Raw genomic sequence first — 18,549 nt, 5'->3', positions numbered from 1 at the left:
TTTATTATAGAAATTTTGGTTAGTTATAGAGAAGACAAAAGTATATGTCACTCTCCAAGATCACTGCACATACAATTGACCACAATACAATTTTAATCTCATTCACAGACAGCCTACCCCAAATTGCTGCTATGAACGCAACAAAATTTTGGGAGGAAAAATCAACAGTGACATCACATTAGTGGAAAAAAAAATTAGGAAAAGAGGAAATTTTGGCCCTTTTCAAGTTTCAAAATGAATTGCATGTTCTTTGCTTCTAATGGTACCATGAATCAATTTGGTTCAAAGTGGATTTGCTTTGACAAATACTTAAATGCAATTGCTTTAATGAAATACATCAGCTTCATGACACTACCATTTGCACAACCTGTAACAGTTCCTGCCTGAATTTTTATTTCCAACTTGAGGGAATTGTTTCAAGTTTTGGTCAACAACAGTTCCTGCCAAACTTTAAAACACTTTTCCAAAGAGAAATATAGGTAGAGTGACATATCAATCCAAAGTCGCAGCCTCAAGGGACAATTTAATTGGGCTGTGATATAATTTGGAGAGAATAGATTTTATTTCTTCCTACTTCGAAGAGTGAAAAGGACATCATAAAGGTCCAGCTGTGAATTTTACAAAATCCAATCACGAAGTCTTTATTTTATCTAATTCCTTTTTAATGGTTTACAACAATAATAATCTGAAAAACGAAGCATCAGCAAGGCATCTTTCTGGAAGTGACAAATCCCTGCACTTTCTGACAATATATCTGAGTAAATTTCATTGGGTCATTGTGTTACGAGTAAAATTCAAATGAAATTTATTACTATAAAAAATGGACATTCCTCTATGATATTAAATTAGGTTCCATTTAAAAGAATATTGATTATTTTTCACAAAATTGAAAACATGATAACAGTGACTAGTGGGTGTTAAGAAAGTGGGTAGCCCCATTAATTTTTTTTTTTTACCATTCAAAGGTAATGGGTTTTGTGTTTTTAGGCTTTCTTAAGAGCCATAATTATTTAATAAAAACAGGTGGATTTATTTTAAAGTGAAAAAAAATGGCGTCACAAATCAAAAAAAAAAAAAGAAAAGAGAAAAAAGAAGCTAGAAAAATAGAAAGAAAATAAAGAAAGGAGAGTTGATTGAATGGAAATTGATTTGTGGTTCGATTGAGTTGAAATTTTTTTAACAAGTTTATGATTTAAAGTTCTATATTTTGAATAGTGAAGATCGAGTTTGAAGCTCTATAGAAACAAATCCATAATGTATTTGTTAAGTCATCTATTTAGTGAGATTTCTTTAATTATCTCTTTAATTGTTGATTAGCTCTAATTTTAGCTAGAAAAGAACTTTTTATATCTATTATTTGATAGTGAAAAATTTTTTTTGTGGTCCGTCATATTTCCATTTACACTTGAGAGTTTTTCACATAAATCTTGATGTGTTTTATTTTTCTTATATTGTTGATTGTTGATTGTTGATTGTTGACTGTTGTCTATTACTGTAGGTTTATTACGATATATTACTTTTGCGTTATTATGTTTATTACTTCAAGCCCAACAAGTGGTATCAAAACAAGGGTTATTTTTGAAATATTGATACAAAAGTAGCCTAAGACAGAAGTAAATTCTGTTTGAAATCATGGAAGGTGATACGGGTTCCATGATAAAACTAATAGCATCAAATTATTCAATTTGGAATCTTGTGATGGAAGATCATTTATGTTGTAAAGATTTATATGAATTGATATTTGGTGATTCGACTAAACTAATAGATATGATAGATGAAAGCTAAAAGAAGTTAGACAAAAAGACGCTGGCTACAATCAGAAAATGAGTTGATATCAATATGTTTCATCATATAATGCAAGAGACAGATGCCCACACTATTTAAAAAAATTGATAGCATTGTCTAAGAGAAAAATAGGTATGAATAAAGTTATGATTGTTAAAAAGTTTATAACTTTACAGTACAGGGATGGACGATCGATTACAACGCACTTGAGTGATTTTCAAGATATATTTAATCGGATGACTACTATGGAGCTTAAGATGGATAATGAAATGAAGGCATTGTTTCTTTTAGGTTCATTGTCAGACAACTAAAATACTCTAGTTGTCACTATTCTTAGTTCAGCTCTTGATTATAAGGTAACATTGGAGGTGGTAAATGATAGTATGTTTAATGAAAAAGCAAGGTGAAAAGATTCAAACCCTGAGAATCAAGCTCTGGTCACAGAGAACAAAGGTAAAAACATCGGCAGAGGTTAGAACTTAAAATATTGTAGTAAGTCTAAATATAAATCCAAGTCCAAAGATAAAATGAAGTGCTTTCATTGTGATAAAGCAGGTCATATAAAACGATACTATAAAATCTTGAAGCAAGAACGAAAAGATAAAAAAAACAAGAGTTTAGATGATGGCAATGTTGCAGCAGTAAATTCAGATAGTGATTCAATTACTTTGATTTGTACACATGATGATTGTAATCATGTTGGTGATCTTGGCATTGAGTGGATAGTTGATACAAGAGTAGCATATCATTATGTTCCTAAAAGAGAGTTGTTTACAATTTACAAAGCAGGAGATTTTAGTTGCACCAAGATAGGAAACAAGAGTGTGTCATAGATTATTATGATCGATGATATTATTGTGTAAACTAGTATGGGCTGCATATTGACTTTGAAGGATGTCAAACACATTTTGAACTCAAAAGATTGTAATAAGTCTAAATATAGATTAAAGTTCAGAGATAAAATGAAGTGCTTCCATTGTGGTAAAGTTGGTCATATAAAATGATACTTTAAAATCTTGAAGCAAGAACGAAAAGATGAGAAAGGCAAGAGTTCAGATGATGGTAATGTTATAGTAGTGAATTCAGATAGTGATTCAGTTACTTTGATTTGTACACATGGTGATTATAATCATATTAGTGATTTTGGTATTGAGTGGATAGTTGACACAATAGTGGCATATCATTATATTCCTAAAAGGGAGTTGTTTATAATTTACAAAGAAAGAGACTTTAGTTGCACCAAGATAGAAAATAAGAATGTGTTATAAATTGTTGGGATTGGTGATATTGTTGTACAAACTAGTATAGACTGCATATTGACTTTGAATGATGTTAGACACATTTCGGATATGAGAATGAACTTACTTGTTATTAATGTCCTTGACAAGTAAGGATATGAGAGTCGACAAAAGAAAAGACAATGAAAGTTTCTTAAAAGATCTATGGTAGTTGTAAGAGAAAAATTATATTACACAATATATAAGATATAGATGTAATTGAACGACAACCAGATAAATGCCATTGAGGATGAAGCTTAAGCAAACTTATGGCACAAGAGGCTAGCACACATGAATGAGAAGTGGTTACAGGTTTTGACAAGGCAGTCTCTCATTTTGACCAAAAGTATGTCTTTCGATTCATATGATCATTATTTGTTTGATAAGCATCACAGAGTTTCTTTTCGTAAGAGTTCACAGAGAAAAAAGAATTGATATATCCTAACGTATGTGATCTCATTGAGGTTGAGTCATTACGTGGTAGTAAGTATTTTATTAATCTTTATTGATGATGCTTCATGTAAGACTTTGGTGTATATGTTAAAAAATAAAAGTCAGGTATTGTAGTATTTTCAAAAATTTTATGTCATGGTGGAAAGGATGATAGGGTTACCCTTAAAGTGTATTCGGACTGATAATGGTGAGGAATACACATATAAAGACTTTAAAAAGTACTGTTCAAAGCATGGGATCATGCATGAGATGACAGAACCTGGAAAACCGTAGCATAATGGTATAGCTGAAAGGATGAACCGTACCATTATGAAAAAAATCAGATGTATGTTAAGGATGGCAAAATTACTGAAGCCATTCCAAGATAAAGTAGTCAACATAGCTTATTATTTGCTTAACATATCACCATTAGTTCCTTTTGGTTTTAACATTCCAAAAAAAGTGTGGATAAGAAAAGATGCTTCATACTTTCACTTAAAAGTTTTTGGGTGTAAAGCTCATGTATGTATCGAAAGAACAGAGGTCAAAGCTTAATAGTAAAGCCATACAATATGTATTTGTAAGATATAGTGATGAGAAATTTCGCTATAAGGCATAGGATCCAATAAAGAGAAAGACAGTCAGAATTAGAGATATGATCTTTCATAAAAAAGAAACCATAGTAGATCTTAAAAAAAATGAGAAGACATGGGTTACTGTTGAGTGTGATGTTTTAACACCGACAGAGGTTTCACATAAAATTTCACAGATGGTGAAAATGAGCAAAAAATAAAACTTAAGGATATAAATGAGCCAACCACTGTTAGTGATGAGCTAGATGCAATCAGTTTTGAATAGATAGAGCAATCTTTTCTACCTGAGAATGTTAAGCAATGAGAGCTACCTTTGGCATCAGGTGGTGTAAAGTTTCAACCTAAGAGATCTATTAAAAAGAACAGGCCATCTACTAGGTATCCAAGTTCAGATTTTATTTTAGTTACTAGTGAGGGGGAAGCTAGAGAGCTTCTAAGATGTACAAGTTACTCCGGATAGAGAGCACTGGTTAAAAGCAATGAAGAAGAGATGGAGTCATTATAAAAAAATGATATTTATGATCTTGTTAAACTTTCAAAAGAAAGAAAGTCATTGAAAAATAAATGGGTGTTCAAGTTGAAAAAAACGATGACAAGCTAGTGAGATACAAAGCTCATTTGGTGGTGAAAGATTTTTCTCAAAAACCAAAAATCAATTTTGATAAGATCTTCTCTCCAATTGTGAAGATTATTTCCATTCGACTAGTATTGGGATTAGTAGCTAGTTTGAATCTTAAGCTTGAGTAACTTGATATTAAAACTGTATTCTTGCATGGTAACTTGTAAAAGGACATTTATATGAATAAGCTTGAGTGAAAATGAAAGAGCACTTAGTTTATAAAATGAAAAAAAGCTTGTATGGCTTAAAACAAGCTTTGCGATATTGGTACAAAAAGTTTGATTCTTTTATGGTAAGCTACAGCTATAAAAGAATGACAGTGGATCCTTATGTGTATGTTAAAAAAATTTTTGATGGTAACTTTGTTATTATCTTATTATATGTTGACGATATGTTGATTATGGGACAAGATGCTAGTATAGTTTGCAAGTTGAATGAACAGTTATCTAAGTCCTTTGACATGAAAGATTTAGGTCCAGCAAAGCAGATTATCAGTATGAACATTATCCAGGATAAAAGAGTTGAAAAGCTATGGTTATTATAGAAAAAGTATGTTAAACGAATGCTTAGTAAATTCAACATGTAACATGCTAAATCAATTAGTAGTCCACTTACCAACCATTTTTATCTAAGTAAAAAATCTTATCCGATGACTAAGAAAGAGCAATTAACTATCTCTAGCATTCTTTATTCTTTTGCAGTTGATTCTTTGATGTATCTTATGATTTACGCAGGCCTAATATTGCTCATGCAATTGGTGTAGTGAGTAGATTTTTTTTCTAATCTAGGAAAGGTTCACTGAGAAATAGTAAAATGAATTTTCAAATATTTGAGAAGCATTTCAAAAATGTGCTTGAGTTATGGTGTTTCATAACTAGTTTTAAAAGGGTTTACTGATTCTAACATGACAAGTGATCTTGATGGTAGGAAATCTACTTCAGGATATTTGTTCACTTTTACAGGAGGAGCTATGTCTTAGCAGTTTAAGTTATAAAAGTGTGTTATTTTGTTAACTACAGACACTAAGTATATTGCAGTAACCGAAGCAGATAAAGAAATACTTTGGATGAAATATTTTCTTCTTGAATTAGAATTGAATAAAAAAGAGTGTATGGTGTTCTGTGATAGCCAAAGTGCTTTAGATTTAAATAAGAATGTGATGTATCATTCTAGAACGAAGCACATTGATGTTAGATATCACTGGTTATATTCAGTGATTGAGAAACCACAGATACTATTGAAAAAAGTCCATATTAATGAGAATGTAGTAGATATATTGACTAAGTTATTTTCCAAGGAAAAGCTTGAGCTCTGTACTAACTGGCCGAAATGAGTTCCTTGGCCAAGGTAAATTCTAAATAAAATTGCTATAGTGATGAATCTCCTTCTAATGGGATTGGAGGGGAAGATTGTTAGGAAAATGGGGTGAGTTTTTTTACTATTCAAAGGTCATGGGCTTTATGTTTTTAGGCTTCCTTAAGAGAGCCCTAACTACTTAATAAAAAGATGTAGAACTGTTTTAAGATGGAAAAAAAAAAGAAGGTGACGTTGCAAACCAAGAAAAGAAATGAGAAAAGAGAAGCCAAGAAAATAGAAAGAAAAGAGAGACAGGAGAGTTGGTTGAACGGAAGTCGATCCGTAATCCGATTGAGCTAAAATTTTGTCAGCAAGTTTATGATTCAAAGTTTTACATTCTGAATGATAAATATCGGGTTTGAAGCTTTCTAGAAACAAATCCAAGGTATATTTATTGAGTTACCTATTTAATAAGATTTCTTTAATTATTTCTCTAGTTGTTAATTAACTCTAATTTTAGTTAGAGAATAACTTTATATATCTATTATTTGATAGTGAAGATTTTTTTTTATGGTAAATTATTTTTTCTTCTACACTAGAAGATTTTTCACATAAATCTTAGTATACTTTATTTTTCTTGTGTTATTGATTGTTAATTATTACTTATTACTATAGATTTATTATGATATATTACTTTTGTATTGTTATATTTATTGGTTTAGGACCAATAGTGAGTATTATAACGGTATAAATTGAAAATGAGATAAATATGACAGTCGACTGTATCATCAAAAAGATAATCCAATGGTATAATTAAAAATCTTATCATCTTTTCAATTTTACATCAAGACAATCGGTTACCCTTCTCAGAACAGTTGATTACCGCAGGATCCAGTAGTTACTGAATCTTTTTTTCTCTGGTTGAAGACTGAAAGGGCAATGGTAGTTTTGACCCCAACTGCGTTGTTGGACACTACAAATGCATCCATGCTACAATTAGGGAGCAAAACTCCCCAAAATTCCAAATCTAAATAAGGCTTTAGTAGGATAAAATGATCCCACAGTCACTCGAACGTTTGAAAATCTGTTAAGACGGCGTTTTAGAGACAACTATGCCATTGAGTTGAATTCGTGCATCCAGAAAGGCCTCAAGTACCTACCTTTCACTGCATACTGAATCCAGAACCAGCATTAATAATGAAGAGTCGGTTTAGACTCCGCAAGAAAAAATTTCACCGACCAAAATTACCCAACTAATATGAGTGCACATAACCTAACAAGTACCTTCCACACACGTGGTTCAGAGTCAATGTGATCCACGATATTGGCAAAGGGTAGGTCACAGTTTTCATAGATGGGTAAAAAAAAGTTTGTAGTGACGACGATCAGGGGCCAGCCAACCCTAACTTTAAATGTGGTGTTTATGCTGCACCAACTAACTCTAGCAACTACATTGAATCAAGGTAGACATACCTTTGCATTAAATGTTATTGTTATATTGTAATGCAGTGTATAAAGTCAATTAATCCGGTTTAGAAAAGTGGTTATTTATTAGCACAAAAAGTTAATTACATTTTTTTATATGAACTTTGAAAAGATGTACAAATTAGTATCTAAAAAATAAAATATACAATTTACACTCTAAACTTTCAAATAATTTATTGTTTTAATCTAAATTCTAATATTATTAATTTAACTCGTCTATATCGTATCTAACCAAAATAATTTTGTTATATGACTAATATTTGTTAAATAAAAATGTTAAATTTTTCATAAAAATTTTCATGTAGATGTCACATTACAAAAAATAATTAATCAAGCATAAACTTTTTTTTATGGTTCAAATAAATTAAAATATATTTTTTTAATTTATATTAAAAAATATGTTTATAGTATATGTGATGAACACATAATAATATTTATCAAACGCTGTTTTATATAAGCTGAGATAGTTACCAAGATTAGAGTTTATGCTAATATGACACATAATTAGAAAGTTTATAGTGTAAATTGTTAATTATTTGAAAACTTAGGGTGCAAATTATATATTTTATTTTTTTAGGTGCCAATTAAGACATTTTCTTAAAGTTCAGGTACCAAAAATATAATTAACTCTTAATATCCAATGTTAATGTAATCAGCTAGTATATTTTCTTGAGCATATCATATATATATATATATATATATATAATCTACATGTTCATACCATCTTAAAGAGTTAAGAGTGAATCAAATCAAACTAAAGTTCGAGTTTATCTTGACTCAAAAACTTAAAACTCTAAATTCAACCCAAGCTCACTTTTTAATTTAACTGCTTAAATTTGACTCTATAGGAAAGTACTTTTGTGAAAGCTATTCACTTTTGAATAAAAATTCAATTTTACTAATTTTCTTGTAATTAAAAGTAACTTTTATCAACTCTAAAATCTTTCTTCTATTAAAGTAAACTACAAGAAAATGATAAAGTCTAAAATTAGACACTTAAGCTGAATATTTCATGTTATGTGAGGTCTTGATCATTGATTTTTGGAATCATCTCAGATTCAGATGCTACATCAGTCTGGATATGTCTTTCAGATAATGGTTAACTTGAACATAATTTTACCTTACAAGTAGGTAACCATCAGGTTCAGGTCAAGAAGAAGTTTAGACGAGTATCCAAGTCAGGCTCTGAGTTCTCAGCCCTTTTGATGAATTCTAAAGTAAATTCTCAGCTCACAAGTGAAAATCCTTCGAGAACAAGAAAAATTACAGCTGCCAAAAGAAATTCAGTGGAAGGAAACAAGAACAACAAAATGTCGATGCAATTAACATCCAAAAGAAAAGGTACTTATAATCAAAGCTTAATCTAATCTATCAGTGCTATCACTTCCGATTTTACAAATGGTGATAGAAGAAAGCCTAATGTTGTGACACACTCTATGGGAGAAATCTACACTGGTATGCAATTCTCTGCTCTCAAATTTCATCAAAGCTATGAATGTAATGAAAAAACACTGAAAGAATGATGTAATCGGGAAAAAACTAAAAAAATTATAAACTTATCTGTAAAACACTGTAAGATAATCTATGAATTCCACAACCCACAAGGAAGGCAGCACAATTTTCCAATTTGAAGGAAGAACCATTGTAAAGGGTTTGGATGATCATTTTCCTCCAAAGGTGCAGTAGGCAATGGCAGCTCTGGAGGTAAATGCCGGTGAAATGCATCAACTGCAGCTGCAACACCATCTTCGTTTTCTATCAATTTTGCTAACTCCATTGCATGGGATTTCACCTGTGAGAAATCAAGTTCCATTGAAAAGTCTGAACTTGTATCTAGTAATATTATAGTGGCATATAGAAGATATGACTCCGCATATTAGAAAAAAGTTAAGTAAAAAGGGAAACATATGCTGCAGATAATAAACTCATGGACTTGAAGAATGATCCTGAACATGTGAAGCTTTTAGTTAAAGACCAAGTACATAAGGGCATTCTTGGACTAAGCTAATTTAAATCACCACTCAAATTGATAAAAATGAAAGTCTTTTCACTCTTTCTAAGCCTTTTGTTTTCATTATTTTCCACTACAAACAAAAATGGCAATTTTAAATGCTTTCTTTTAACTTGTGTTGACAATATTGCCCATGTTTCTTTTGTATTCCTCCACCATCTGAACTTGTCTTTACTTAATTGTGCAAACCCAAGTTCTGGATATTCCAGCTACTAGAAGAGAGCATGAAAGGTCCAAATGCAACCCCGCCATGAAGCATTTTACTTCATTTAGCTTTTCAACTTTCTCTATTTTTTTTTTTTTTTTTCAGGAAAGAAATACAATAAGCATCAAAAGTGAAAAAAAAAAAAAAAAGAGAAGTAACTACAAAGAACACCAAAGAAGAAAGAGAGAATTTTAGAGCAGTCTAATGTGAGAATCCAATAATTTTCATATGTGCATCTCCTGATAACAGAGGAGTATACTCAAGTTCAATTTATTCTTCAAGTTTTTTTTTTTTTGACAGTTATACTTTTCAAAAGTTGAAATGTGCTTCTGCGTTTCAGAATATTTGTGCAAAAGCTATAACATCTTCTTGACACTAAATATAAGGTTATATTTCACAGGCAGCATAACAGTAACAGTTTGGAATTAGACTCTTGTGAAAAGAGTATGCATAAAGGATTTTTCCAAAATCTTTGATAATGTTTTCCTTTAATATTAGATGTATGCATCCGTGCAACTACTGAAAAAATTCACCAGCATTCCTTGTGTCAAGTTAAATGAGAAAGTTTGTAGGATAGAAGTAACTATTCTCATAACTCATAAGATAGTAAAACATTTTGACAATAAATAATTATAGAATAATTATCCTCCCACCCATCATCTATATATATCAAGGAGATGATTATCCACGGATGGTGCTATCAATCAGATACGTGATTGTTAATGCAATGAATCATAGTCACTTAGGCAAACAAAAGTTACTGGCGTTACCTCTGGCTTGAGCATGAATCTTATAGCATTTGAAAGCTTCTCAACACTGAGCTGAGATATTGGTATTGGTGCGGGTCCAAGCCCTCTCAGATGTACTCTATCACCCCAAAAGAACTGATCTCCAAAGAACGGCACTATGGTTGTTGGACACTATAATTCCAAATTTTGGCATTAGAACAAGATAAAGATTACGAATACACAAGATTCCATTAGAATATTATATTTCATCGCTTTGAAACAAGATATCACTCAGTCATATATATTAAGGGCTAAAAACACATAATTGAAACAAAAACAAATGTATGTACAAATGCAATAAAAATGTTTACACTATGAAAAGAGTAAAAAGAAAATTACCCCAGCTTTAAGTCCTGTGGCTGTGGTTCCAGCACCACCATGATGCACCTGCATTTTTGAGGAAATAATGTTTCCAGTTAAACATTTTAAGAGACAAAACATATAATTATTGAAAAGACTATGAAATCTTCATCATTTCACACATTGGCTACATTAAAGTGATCCTATCACACATATCTGGTAGTTTCTTCAATTCCCGCAAAATTGTATTGCAGTTGTTATATCTAAGCGCATTAAAGAATCCCCTCAAAGTAAGTAAACATAGAGTAGAACCAAGAACTTACCACAGCAGAACATTGAGGAAACAACCAATCATGAGGGCAGTCTTCCAGGACAAAAACATTCTCAGGAACTTCTGAAACTGCAGGGCAAATAAACTATAAGAAAAAGATGCTAGTAATTCTATATACTAGTACATGTCCTACAATGTAATTTATATGCTAATACATATCCTATAATGTACTAACACAGGGAAACTTTCATAACATGAAGTTATCAATTACAACCTCCACAGATAAGTACTTACTCCTATCATTCATTTTTCAACATGCTCAATTCAGTAAAGGTTGAAGTTAAGTTTCAAACATCGAAATATAGATTAAAATCACATTGTTTACATACAAAGGCACATGCAGATCCTAGAACAGTCCTTAAGTTCCTATTCCTTGATTGAAGGTACCACAGAAACTTACAAAAACTTGGAAAGGAAAACAAAAAAGAAAAAAAACACAAGTAAATGACAAAATAAACAACATCAAATCAGAAACCACAACATACCAAAAAAAATATCTTAAACCACAACCAAAAAGAATACCTTCTGTAACTAGATATGATCTCTCAAGACATCAACAACAGGTTAAAAAAAGACAGAAGAATAAACAAAAGGAAGTTACTTACAGTTCCCTAGATGACCCCAACCTCGGTCAATTATTCCTCTTTGTCCTGTATCTTTTAGTGCCTCCAAAATAATATCTGTTGTTTTCTTGGAATCTTCAAGAGGCTTCATAAGCAGGAACAGAATATTTTGCTATAATCTTTAATTTTCATGAAAAGTACCAAAGCATGTGTATCACTATAAAACGAATCAATATACAAAGGAATCCTCATAACCTTCCACCTCAGAGAAATGATTTTTGCTTGTCTTCTATTTTAATTCAGCCCTGATCTCTTTCAATTGTATGAAGCAAATTCAGGATTTCTATCAGCAAAGTGACCTTAATATCATATGCAAATTAGAAATGGAATCCCTATTCCTAAAACCTTGATAAATATTTCATCAATTCTTCGGATTTCCATCTATGTTATCATATCCAATCTCCATACTCACCAATCAAAGTCCAACAAGCAGAAGTCAACCCCATGTAGACTGTTTTCATTTACAATATTAGGCAGGATGCATGTGCATATGCACACATATGCACCCACACAATTTAGAGATAAAATGCTTTGATAACCTAGTAATATTTCAGTTAGTTGATCTTAGATCACTCCACTTTAAATCATTTTCAAAGAACCTTGGCAACCATGAAATAGATCTCATAACTCTTTTTAATTTAAAAGACAAGATAGATCATAAAATAAGTCACTTCAAACCACCATTCAGTGAGATATCATACCATGCTTCCGAATCCAATGTATATGGGTTGCAATCCCTTCTGAATCCACTGCAAAAACTCTTCTTGAGGTTGATACTTCGACCCCAAGTTCAAAAAACAGTAACCAACAACATCAACCAAGGGACCCCAATCTGCATATTATTTCATAATGAAGTAAGCTACGGGACAAGTAAACAATAACAATATTAGAATGACTGACATTCTGAAAACAGAGAGAAACATATGGGTAAGGAATAAACATAAGAAAAATAAAATTTGCACTGTCCATTATACCAGATAATGTGCCATATGAAAAAATATCTTGTGCAAAAGAATATTAAAGTTGCAGAAGAGGCGGAAGGAAGAAATTCTTTTAGAATGACTAACAACAAAAAGAAGCATACGAGTAGGGTAAAGATAGAAGAAAGAAAAACCCAAACACTTTGTATGATTGCAGATACTGGATGCCATACAACCATATATTGTCTGAAAAAATATTGAAGTTTAATAAAGAAAAAAGAAATTCTCAAATAGTTTCTTTCAGTTCAAGTATTTGCAAATGTGGAAATTGTATTGCCATTAATAGAAAATTCATTTAAAAAGCACATGTAACACCGTTACCTTTTGGCTTTGGCACAAGATGAGAACTCCACATGTAGCCAGTTGGCAAATGAGATATTGATCCATTGTATGTACTGAAGTATGCGATAGGAGCAAGCTTCAACTTCTTTTTCCTGAAGTCATTAATATATCCCCTTATGCCCCACCATATCAGTAAGTCCACAACTATATAGGAAAGCTGAATTGAACAACAAGAACAAGGTGGAATGGACAGGTTTGTCATTGCAATTTGTTCAAAAATTAATTCATATGAGCAAAAAGAAAAGAAAAGCAAGCTTCAAATCAAGGACTTACCCAGTATCCAGCACTCTGAGGTACACGTGCCAATGGATGAGGAAATTCATATGTTGGCCTGCCTAATCAAAACAGAAGTGAGTAGATATAACCTAACAGATTTTTTGTTAGTTTTTACATGCTTTTGCATCAGTGCACATAAGCAAGTACCCTCCCCCCTCCCTTAAAATGATAGAATCCAGTTATATTGAGAGAAGGGGTATTGGAAGACAAATCGAAAAGGAAAACCTAACTCACGTCCAAGGCATTGTGAAAAATATGTGAAGGGGAACACCAAGAGCTTCCGCAACATGAGCATGTCCTGCATCCAAAAGCACATATATTTGTGCAGAAAAATATCTTAAAGATGAGAATTTGCTCCTCACAAAATAAGGTAACATGGAAATTTGAAAAAATTATTAACACCGTTAGGTACTGAGAGAAAATATCTTATGGACTCACCATAAGCCGGTGGGTTTGCAATGATTGCCTGTGCTCTAAACGGCATGCCTGTTTCTATATCTGGTTCTGTGCATGCAGGAAGAAGAGATTCGATAATGGCCTTTAGTTGCTTTCTCTGTATTGATATTTCTCCAGGTCCAGATGGGATGAAACCTTTATTTCTAGCCATATCTACAATAAAAAATACTCAAACATATTAACATTATACAAACAAATTAAGGCAAAGTAAATGCTAGTTGACAATGAATAGCAAAAGAAAACAAAGAGAAAGACTATAACAATCACAGCAACTTCACAGAATGAAACATGTTCAGAAATGTTAAGATCAAGCCAAGCATTCAAAATCGATAAGAATTCCAAGTAATTGAGATTCTCATATAATCCCAAGGCAGACAACAAGCTGGTATTCACTTTGAATGAATATCTAGAAAATGATGGCTTAGCTCTTTAATGCTTGTTTGGATTTTTTTTTTTTTTTTGGAGTGGGGGGGGGGGGGGGGGAGAGGAACAGAAAGGGAAGCAAAGAGAGGGGAGTGCTACCCTTTCTCTTGTTTGAAAAACATTTTGATAGAAAAGGAAGGATTTGGAGGAACAGATGTATCCTTCCAAAAGCCTCCAAACCTTCATTTTTGTTTAAACTCCCTAAAAAGGAGGATTTGGAGGGGCATGAAATTAAACCTTTTTACTGTACAGACAAAATTGCCCTTAGTTTGACATTTTATCTTGATATATAACACATATAATCATAAAGAAGATGATAAGTTATCATTTCCTTCCACTTCTACAATCCTTAGCCCAACAATGTTTGATAACATACCCTTCCTTTCCTTTCCCTCTTCTTTCAAGCAACCCAAACAGGGTGAAGCTTACCCTCTCCTTCTCATTTTTTCCTCTTCCTCCATTTCCTCTCCTTCCCTTCCCCTTATAGTTTCCAAACAAGCAAAACAAGATGCAGTGCATTTAGGCAAATCCCATATCAGTTTGATAACCATGAGGTGGGATTTATTTTTAAAATCTATCGCCAAAATAGGTACCAGCATAAATATGATAAATTGCAATAGTTTCAAGGTCAGGGACCTCTTACATCCAGCCAAAACCCGAGGATCACCACCCAGAGGATAAAAGTCAATGCCGGCCAACTTTACAAAGCTACTGAAGTTAGCATGAGTTGCCAACCTAACATGATGACCAAACTCCTGAAAAAGAAGTAAACAATCTGTAAATTAAAAATTAATAAAAGAATCAATTCTATGGAAAGTTTGGCTCAAATTAATGATATGTAAACTAATCATCTGCCCATGCATAAAATTATGATATGGATCAAGGCTAAAATACTAAAAAGCCCCTATTCTTTCTCAAATTTCTCATATAAGCCCTTATCCTTCTATTGTACCCAACTGAGCCCTTACAGCATTATTTTTGTTTAATTAAGCCCTTATTTTGCATTAAAACCACTCAAATCTGTTACAGAAATAGGGGTTTAATAAAACAGAATAGTACTTTGAAGGCTTAATTAAACAAAAATAATACTTCAAGGGCGGATTAGACAAAATAGTATTTTAAGGGTTTAATTGACAACAATAGAAAGATAGGGCTTCATTTAGGAAATTTATAAAAGTATAAGGGCTTTTTTAGCATTTTAGGCTGCGGATCAACCATTCTGATTTTGCATATGGGTGATATTAGGCCACAACATCGTTGGGTTTAACAAGCATGGTTCAAGTTCATGCTCTATGACTCACTGATGCATTCTGCATATTTAATTATGAAGTAAGTTAATTCTTTCTCACTATATAACATAGAGCAGATTCCAAAACTATGAATCAACAAATCAGTGCAATAAGTTGAATCATCAAATAATGTTGAACATACCTGAAGTCTCTTCGCCATAGCCAGAAAAGTTTGTACATCTCCTCTTGTTCCAACCACAAGGATGGCAATTTTCAACCTTGGGATTGATTTATTGGCTTCATGGAAAGAAGTATCATCAACATCAAAGGGTGCCCCCTCAATAGAGGAAAGTTCTAACAGTTCAGAAGCTACAGGAGAACTTTTAGCTAGATCAACTTCTACCGTCCCATCATTTTGGATCTTGACAAGGTCCACAATCAGTTTTTTCTGCAGAATGAACACCAAAAAAGGCAAGGAATTGTGAACAACAAAAAGAAAAGAGTCGTGTCACAGCAAGAACATAGAGGGCAAGGCGAAAAGGACAAACCCATCGCGTGAGTCTCTCAATAACCTGAAAAAGAGATCACTTCATCAAGACAACCAAATTGCAAAGAGTAACATACTTAAAAAAAAAAAGAAAACACTATAGTGTTAAGATTTCTTAACAAAAAGAAAAGAAAAATCCCTGCCATAATTATCCTAACTGCTCGCTTAGGACTAGAAAGCAAAGCAGTATAATTGTAAATCAGGAGACAGCATCTAACATGCATTTACACAAAAATCTCATATATGCATGTCTCCAATTTTTTTAAAATGATGCCAATCCATATATATGAGCAGGAAAGAAACTGTAAACTACAGTCAGATAAATGTGACTCTGTTATCTACCTTTTCACGCTCTGAGAGCCTATCTAGTTTTAGATCATGTCTTGCAGCCTTCTTCTCCATCATTGACCTAGAGAATGGAATCTCACTGTCATCTATTAACAGGTTTCCGTGAGCACCAACTGGTTCAGAGATACAATGATCCAAGCCTTCAAGAGAAAATGATTTGGCATCAGATCATTAAAGTTTACAGCATTAAAAAAAAAAAAAAAAAAACTTTACTCTTTCACACCAATTAGCCTAAAATTACATATGAATCACATTCACAGTGACCCCTCTGCATAAAACTACATGTCTGTCTCTAGAAAATTTATAGAGGTTTAACTAAAGTTTGTTCATGTTGTTTATTTTCCCACGGAACAGGGGTAATGGCATTATATTACAGATATTCCGCAATAAAAGGAAATCATTTCTCAAAACGTATAGTGATATTTATACCCATTTGAATAATGCTTAAGTTATTCAAGAAAAAGTGAAAGTTTTGTTCTTCACTTTTTTTTTTTTTCCATTTTTTAAGTTCAAAGTAACTTGAAATGCTTTCCTTGCCACATATTCATCCTGTCAGTAAATTAAATAAACATCTTGCTTATACTTTCCAGTTTCCATGCTTGTTAATTAGCATATTCAGCCAATATGGTTTATTTTCATAGATAGCACAAAAATATCAAGTAGAAGGCAGATAGGTTCCACCCTACGTCTCAAAGTCCCATGGAGACATTAAAATAATATAACCATGATAACATGGAACAGAAGCACTACGAAGTTTATTCTTGAAGTTGAAGATGATAAATAAATCTCAATTTCCTAGTAGAATTGGCAAGGTACAACTCACACCAACGAGGAAAAGAAATCAGGAATTGGAAAATACTAACCTCTACGGGGAGAAGACGTGACACTCAATTCTTTCGTCTGGGAAATCTCTAGAACCGATGACTTCCGCTCTGAACTAGACTTCTGATTCTCTTCCTCGACATAGGAACTTGAAAAGGATTGCTCATCAGAATACCTATACTCCACTGTCACTGATTCATCTACATCATCTGTCTGTTCACAGTCCTCGAGCACTCCCTTACTTCTGCCATCGCCAACATTTTCCTCTTGTAAATCTATCAGTGGATGATTAACCCCATTGCTCCCCATTGTATCCATCCAATGCAAAGCTTCAAGTGCTAAACCCCCACCAAACCTTCTAATTCCCCAAATGTGAAAGAACCAAATTCACAACTAAGACCCAACTGTCCACAACTTCAAAGACTTCAAATTTAGTTGAATGACTAAAAACTTAATCACTAAGCAAAGCCAAGTTGACCCGAAAAGTCTCCAAACAACAATTCCCACATATCCAAATCCTCATATTTTCGAAACCTTTACGATGCAAAACCAAAAACATAGTAAAAACCCAGAACTAGAAAATCGTAAAGAAACATCCCATTAGATCCAGAACCTTGAAAAGACCCAAATTTATAAAGGAAATTGCCAGCGCAGACAAGTAAAGAATAAGTAGTCGACGTCAAAGTCAAAGAAAATACGAAAAGATATCAGGTCTTGGCTGTTAAAATCAAAAAATACAATTTGAACAGACAAAAGGGAAAAATTAAAAGCAAGAAAAGAAACAAAATGAGGAAAGAAGGAAGCAACCACCAGTCAAATTAACAAAACCATTAGAACTGTTAGGTGAACAAGAATGACAAACCGTTTGTAAAGCAGAGTAATTATTGATTGGTATTGGAAAGAGAGAAAGAGAGAAAGAGAGAAGTTGAATTGGAGTGGGAGAGACTCACTGTCGTGTAATAAGAAGAAACTTCAGTCTGTCTGGCCTGGTCTCAACTCTGCTGACAAACTAATTTACTGAGATCGTTGACCGCTAAGAGAAGTATTAAGGAATCCAAAAATAATTTATTCGTGAAATCAAATATTAAATTTTTATGTTAAAATTTATATTATCAATAATTAATTTCGTCTCCTCTCATTTTCTTTTTTTTTTTAAATGTCTCAAAATATAATTCTTTTTGTAATTTTAAAATCTAACCGTAATAATAATACTCTTATTTTTAAAATTTTCAATTAATTTCCAGAATAAAATATTATGAAGGGGAAAGGAAAATGATTTTTTTGTGTGAATTTTATAAAAGCGTATGGGTATGGATCAGAGTTGCGGTTTTCAAGGTGTTGAAATATGAAATATTATTTTATTAAATGAAAATTAATTTAA

At 32.4% G+C, this 18,549-nt stretch overlaps 1 protein-coding gene across 3 annotated transcripts; it reads right to left on the bottom strand.

Moving 5' to 3' along the window:
• Window positions 1–8,786: 8,786 nt before the first annotated feature.
• UGT80B1 (UDP-Glycosyltransferase superfamily protein) lies at window positions 8,787–18,247 on the bottom strand. 3 transcript variants are annotated; one of them, XM_089749569.1, is made up of 16 exons: window positions 18,119–18,247; window positions 17,210–17,702; window positions 16,341–16,486; window positions 16,000–16,023; window positions 15,654–15,899; window positions 14,866–14,977; window positions 13,782–13,952; window positions 13,578–13,641; window positions 13,341–13,398; window positions 13,047–13,224; window positions 12,447–12,577; window positions 11,728–11,830; window positions 11,115–11,191; window positions 10,831–10,878; window positions 10,474–10,623; window positions 8,787–9,279 (listed from the first exon to the last, which is right to left on the bottom strand). In XM_089749569.1, the coding sequence occupies exons 2-16, from the start codon at window positions 17,484–17,486 to the stop codon at window positions 9,070–9,072; spliced, it is 1,995 nt and encodes a 664-aa protein (XP_089605695.1). In that variant the 5' UTR covers window positions 17,487–17,702; window positions 18,119–18,247; the 3' UTR covers window positions 8,787–9,069. The 3 variants fall into 3 exon arrangements, with proteins under 3 accessions (XP_089605695.1, XP_089605694.1, XP_089605696.1); XM_089749568.1 differs by lacking the exon at window positions 18,119–18,247 and having other exon boundaries at window positions 17,210–17,776; XM_089749570.1 differs by lacking the exons at window positions 16,000–16,023; window positions 18,119–18,247 and having other exon boundaries at window positions 17,210–17,604.
• Between the last annotated feature and the right edge of the window lie 302 nt (window positions 18,248–18,549).

The sequence above is a fragment of the Durio zibethinus genome, chromosome 20 (genome assembly GCF_047325235.1).
Source record: "Durio zibethinus cultivar Kanyao isolate XHJ-2024 chromosome 20, ASM4732523v1, whole genome shotgun sequence".
Classification (NCBI taxonomy): Eukaryota; Viridiplantae; Streptophyta; class Magnoliopsida; order Malvales; family Malvaceae; genus Durio; species Durio zibethinus.
This window is presented reverse-complemented; position numbering and strand designations above follow the sequence as displayed.

Coding starts and splice junctions, on each gene's coding strand:
- UGT80B1 (XM_089749569.1), bottom strand. CDS start 17,486: ATGGATACAATGGGGAGCAATGGGGTTAATCATCCACTGATAGATTTA. Junction 13,225..13,340: donor CTCAGAGTGCTGGATACTGG/GTAAGTCCTTGA, acceptor TGTTCAATTCAG/CTTTCCTATATAGTTGTGGA. Junction 11,192..11,727: donor TTGGGGTCATCTAGGGAACT/GTAAGTAACTTC, acceptor TTTGCCCTGCAG/TTTCAGAAGTTCCTGAGAAT.